We start from the raw sequence: 6,000 nt of genomic DNA, 5'->3' as shown, positions 1-6,000 counted from the left end.
GCTGTTTTACAGTGGCAATACTGGAACAAATCTAGGGAGAGGAACAACAACCAGCAAGGTGATGATCATCTCTACCTGATGCAAAAGATTCCTCTTTTTTAGAATTTAGAATTTAGAATTAGGACTGTCCACAGCCACCCAGACTCTTCCTGAAATGAAGCATGCACCTATACCAAACAGACCTCTTTAGGAGGTAAAACACGAGCCTATCTACAGTTTTTCTTAATTTTCTTACTGATGTATATTTTCACAGCTGAGAATACATTGCTGTAGATGTAGATATAATAGTCATTTTAAAGACGGTGAAATGTTCCATTTAATGTGAGTAAAAACAGCTAAGTTAGCTAATTTTAAGAAGACTACTAAGTTAACCGTTGCTATGGACACAGCTCTCACTGTGCGTGTAACGGACTATTTTTAAACAGAAAATATAATCTTCTTTAAATTAATAAAATAATTTGCAAATTAATATTTTGTGAGTAAATAGCCGAGACCCCAACAGTGGTGTATAGCAAATTTGGTAATGGATGTTATGATAATGGATTGACAAACATCAATGGTATTGCAAATAAGGTATGATTAAAGTGCGGTTAACTTCAGAAAACTGAAAGCTCTTCCACTGGTAAAAGAAACATGCACATCTATTTTCTAGTGCAGATGTGAACACTATGGAAGCCCTCAACTGCCAAAACTCAAATAAAATAATTTAATTAAATTGTAGTTTTTATAGATTTCTACTTTTGTCAGTATTCAGTTTCCAAATATTTGGATATTATTTTAAAGATCAATTTTCATTTTGTGTTAAATGCGTAACAACTTATAATACTGTACTTTTGACATGAAAGTTGAATTGTATTATGAATTTACGCAGTTTATAAAAAAAAGTACACACTATTCTAACACTATTCTGGTCAGCTGTTGAAATTTCACTCCAGGTAACAAGCTGTACTTAACTGAATAATTTAAATATTGTTAATTATGTATTTTATACGTAAATGTTTTTTAAATTAAGTTTTTCCCCACATATTACCGTGACGTTTCATATCTCACACTTTTTGCTTAGATTATCTGATGTCTTTTTTAATGTGAAAACATTTTCATCTTGTCTGACCTGACTCTAGTTGTTATATTTGTTAATCTGATGTATAATTAAATTCCCTAGAAGATATTTAATTTTTGATCTAGATTGCATTTGCTGTTTTTAGAGTTTGCTCCAAATGATCTTTCTTGGACTCCTTCCTGGTGCATGTTGGTTGACCTTTAAACTCAGTGATTTGAAACACGTGTCCTGTTCACTATATATGTCAGGCAGATGATTGCTGGCTTTTATTCTGAAGGCAAGATGTGCCGAGAGATTGATCTATGGAATGTGAAATAAAAAAAGATGACATCTGAATTATGAGTGTTTCACTTCCACTTGTTCTTTTAAACAAATGAAAACAGGTTTCAGTATTTGTTTGTCTGCTGCTTCATCACATTTTAAATAAAAACACAGGACCAGATCTATCATCATCCATTTTTTTGGAAAATATTTTGCCAATATTTATTATAAAAATATAAATGTTTCCACTACAAATCATTTTACATTAGTAGACAAGGCCATCTACATTTGCACACGTAAACTCTCACACAGACACACGGGTCAGTCTCGAGACAGAAAATGAGGGATCTGGATAAAGGGTGCATAACAGTATTGCTCTCTCAGATGTCCCAGGTTTATAAAGTAAGTCAAACCAAAACACAGACAGCACTGACACATAATTTACTGTATGCTACAAAGAAACATCAACATTGCGCTGTATAATGTTAACAAATAAATAATAATGTCATAATCGCCTTTTTATTGTAGAAAAGAAAAAAAAACAAAGCAGACAAATATAATTCAAAATAAGATAAAATATAATACAGATGATTTTTGTCTCTTTTTTAATTAAAAATGTTGCACAATTTTTATTTATTCTTTTTATACATACAAACATTTGTACAAAGAAGGATGGCCATGTACATATAGTGGGATCTGTAGTGCTAGTTGCTATCATCATGATGGTTTACATTATGTACATGCTAATTTGAACACATAGCAGCAACAGCAGCATCCACAGGTAGACCGAGTAACAGAGGACCGACTGAAACACTGAACAGGGCTGGGTTTCCCAAAAGCACCAACATCACCACTCGCCGTTAGATAAGCTATATCTACGGCCATGGCGATAACAGTTTCATTCAAAGTGCTCAAATATACTGTAAGTGCTTGGAAGAAGCTTAAAGATACCACGCTCAGGGTTAAATATGACCCATCCAACAGCACCAAAGTACCAAAGTGCCAGTTTAGAAATACTGGATACATGTTGCGCTGAGGGATACACTGGGTGACATCGGCAGGAGAATAACATCTTTAAGTCTGTACTTCACAGTACAAACAACATCTACGTTCTGAGGTGCCTTTAGGAAATCCCATCCTGGACATATGATGAAATAGGATACTTTCTCGGATGCATAATGCTTTATTGGAAGTGTTGCATCTCTCTCAGGGCATGTTCACACCTTGTTAGTTTCAGGCAGTGATAAAAAAGAAAGCCCCATGCTCCTATAAAAACACAGAAAGAAGGACACGACTTTGCGGAAAAAATAAATCAAAACTGGACCTTTTTGCTCGGTGATCCCGCAAGAATCCGACTCAACTACAGGAGGCACTCTACTGTTTGCATTAAACACACCAGGATTCATAGATTAAGAACTAATTTAATATTAGAACAAAGATCTTTCGTATATTAAATGTATGCTTTTGTTAATAAGTTATGGATTCAGACCAAAGCAAAGGAACTATGATATCCTGATCCCAACCGTCTTCATTGATCGTTCGCAGTAAACATATCCATTTATTCCTTAGAAAGACAGTGATACCTGATGTTGTGTGGGGTCGGTTAACCTGTCCTACCTGAAGAAGAAACTCAAGTACAAACTTGCTTCTAGTTTAAACAGTTCAAGAACATCTTAAGATGTCTGAATGACATCACTTCATCTAATTCAAGTTCTTCCTCTCTTGCAGCTTTCTGTCTCTCACAATTCCTGGCTCTGCTCTTTTCTCTCTATTTGTTTCCCCTCTTTACAGAAAATAGAACATATAACGTATACATCCTGAGATTTCACACAGAGGACACTGGGTTGAGGGAACAGCAATGAAACTGTACAATATCTGTTCATAAGCCAACAGAACATAGATGTAACCATAAAGAAAATGTGTGTGTGAAGTGTGTTATGGCCCCTGTACCTTCTGAGCACAGCGTTCAATACATTGTACATGTGACAGACTCATGGCTTCCATACAATGAGACGATTTAACTGATTATCATTATTATTGCTTTTATGTGACATGTCTACTGAATGCAAATGCTATAGGTTAGAGCTACGGAGTAAAATGGCTCGGTTGTCATCTTGGTGTGTCCATAGAGACAGCAAATGTAGGTAGTTACAACAAAATCTCAGGCCTCAGACCTCGTTAGTCGAGGATGGGTCCATGTCTGGAGAGCTACAAGGCATCTCCGCAGTTTCACCGCTTCGTTCTGCAGGCTGCTAGTCAGGCGTGGTGGGAGGAGACAGTGAGCATGCCTGTCGCCTTTTAGCTGTAAAGGGAAGGCTATGCTTTCCTGCTAAGCTAATTTTGGAGAGCTCCGGCTTTATGTTAGTCCAGTCCTTGCCTCGTGTCACAGTCCAGTCTCAGTTTGCATCCCTGGCCAGGTCTCTCTGACCTCCCTCCTCTGCTCTTTCTACCCTCCTTTTTGTCTGTAAGGCATCACAACTTGGGCATGGAGGGATGGAGGGTTGAAGAGTCCGCTGCGTTACCAGCTGGCAGGTCTGCACTGAACGCTTCCCATTTCTCTGTCAGGACTCGGTATCGTCTTTCAACGAAACAACGGCAGCCCTCATTTGAATCATTTCATATCTTTCCTCAGTTTCCATCCGTTTCCAGTTAAAATATGAAGCCACCTTGTTAGACTGTGATTAGCAACCACACCAACAGACCGGTCTCTGGTGTTTGTATTTGTTGGGTTCATTTTCTAAACAGGTACCGGGCCATTCTTGGTGTGAGAATCAAGGGCTTTGAGGCTGCTCACGATCTTCTTCTGCGGTGCTACGATAGTCACTCCAACCTTTTTCAGATCCCTGTTTTGTGAAGGAGAGAGAGGTTGTAAAGCAGACACAATCAGAGAGAGAGAGAGATTGGGAGAAAAAAAGATGGAAAGTGTGCATTAGACATGGAGGATATGACACTCAAGTGGCACTTTACATGTTCCCAGTGCTGCTCCCTGCACTTTCCCATGCATCTGTCATTCACAAAGGACTACATTTCCCAGAAGGCCAATGTAGCTGCCACATCTTTGAAGGAGGTCTAGTGGGGGGTGTTGCCTTCACTCCCCATCGCTAACGAACAGGGAGGTGGGCCTATGGGGCTCCACTGACAGCTGCTATTATGACCCTGTCAGTGGAGGAAACAATGGGAGGGCCACTGGGCATAAAAGGACCTACTTTTTTGCATTGCACTGAACTGGATTCATTTGACAGGGTAGGTGTAAGTATGTGGAGAGGAGCAGCACTGGTACACATTTAGGATATTACACTCTGAAACAGATGCATCCTGTAACTGGTTAATACTCTTAGAAGCTGTTGAAAGATTAGGTACATGCATTCAAGTGTAAGAAAAGACCATTTGTATTGGAAGAGGAGTTACAGCTGCAGTTTTGCACGTGTTATGCAGCAAACACATTACACAATAGTTAGTCAGCTCTGTTAAAACATGAAGCCCTTTTTGAGACCGACAGTTACAAAACCTGTAAAATAAAAAATATAGAGTATTGTACACAAGAAGTCACAGCCCATTTTAAGACCCATCTCTTTTTCTGTAGTATAGCAATTGTGTTGTATTAGTAGAAGCAGTGGATATGCAGTCATTGTGGTGGCATTGCCACAACAAACATTTTCAGCCACAGAGGCATTTTAGTGTTATTCAAAACTGTGACAAAAAGTTGATATTATTCAGATGCAAGCAGAGCATTTAGTTCTCCTCCAAAGCAGCCGGAAGAGCAGACATTTAGAAACATCTTGACCAGACAGAAATTGTAAGTGACAAAAAACACCATTTTGCTTCACTATGAACCACAATGTGAAGGGATAGTTAATTGAAAGGTGGTTAGGGTTTAAATATAAATAGCATAATACAATTTGAGCTTTCATAAAGTTTACAGTAAAAAAAAGAGGGAGTAGAGCTAGGTTTCCATCCACACACTGATCATTTTAAATATTATCCAAAAGACATAGAATGGTTTAAATTACCAAAAGGTTGGGTGTATAAGATGCATTTTTCATCTCTTTTTTTTTCATCTAAAAAGTAGGCTGGTTCCTATATACATGTGCGATCAATATACCAGTGTAAAATGCAGAGAGGTGTGTTATTGTGTTACGGTATTTTACCCAGACGATGGCACTATATGGTTGTTAAGTAGTGAAGCCACATCTCTGCAGTAAACTGTTTCCGGGTCCAAGCTGCTAGAATGTCTGCAGTGCTGTATTAAGGGAGGAAAACTAACTTTATTGTTGCTAACGCTTCGTCACGAACATGCACCGATAGCTAGCAGGATTGCAAACTCGAAATTGAAATAGTGTTTCAATAACTTGTATACATATTTTTATTCATAAATAGCTATAGAAAACCCTTTTCCCTCTGCGATACCCCCCAAAACAGACTGCGTCTTATATTCCGGTGCGATTTATATTCCGGATATTATGGTAAGTTGCAAAAATTATCCCTTACTATTACCTTCTTGTAATACCCTGTCAGGCTACTCTGTACATCAGCATATTTCTAAATGTTCTTTAGGAGGCATTATTTATATTTAGCAATTTTTTTTTATAAATCAGTCAAGACTATAACAGTGATTGCGGGCGGAGTTCCAAGTGTAGTCTTGTTTGTAGTAAAGTTTACGGCTGGATGGAAATAAAGCT

General features: G+C 38.0%; 1 protein-coding gene across 2 annotated transcripts in view; it reads right to left on the bottom strand.

Annotated features, from left to right (window-relative positions):
* Window positions 1-1,513: 1,513 nt before the first annotated feature.
* epha3 (eph receptor A3) overlaps window positions 1,514-6,000 on the bottom strand; it is a 96,576-nt gene continuing 92,089 nt past the window's right edge. The window contains exon 17 of one of the 2 annotated variants that reach the window (XM_069663245.1): window positions 1,514-4,164. In XM_069663245.1, coding sequence (XP_069519346.1) covers window positions 4,059-4,164 — 106 coding nt within the window. In that variant the 3' untranslated portion in view covers window positions 1,514-4,058. The remainder of the gene's footprint in view (window positions 4,165-6,000) is intronic. The other variant, XM_069663246.1, reaches the window with a different exon arrangement.

This window comes from Semicossyphus pulcher, unplaced genomic scaffold (assembly GCF_022749685.1).
Source record: "Semicossyphus pulcher isolate SPU_LCO1_2020_fin unplaced genomic scaffold, fSemPul1.0.p SCAF_15, whole genome shotgun sequence".
In the NCBI taxonomy this organism is placed as follows: Eukaryota; Metazoa; Chordata; class Actinopteri; order Labriformes; family Labridae; genus Semicossyphus; species Semicossyphus pulcher.
The sequence above is the reverse complement of the archived record's forward strand: the minus strand, read 5'-3'. Positions and strand labels throughout refer to the sequence as shown.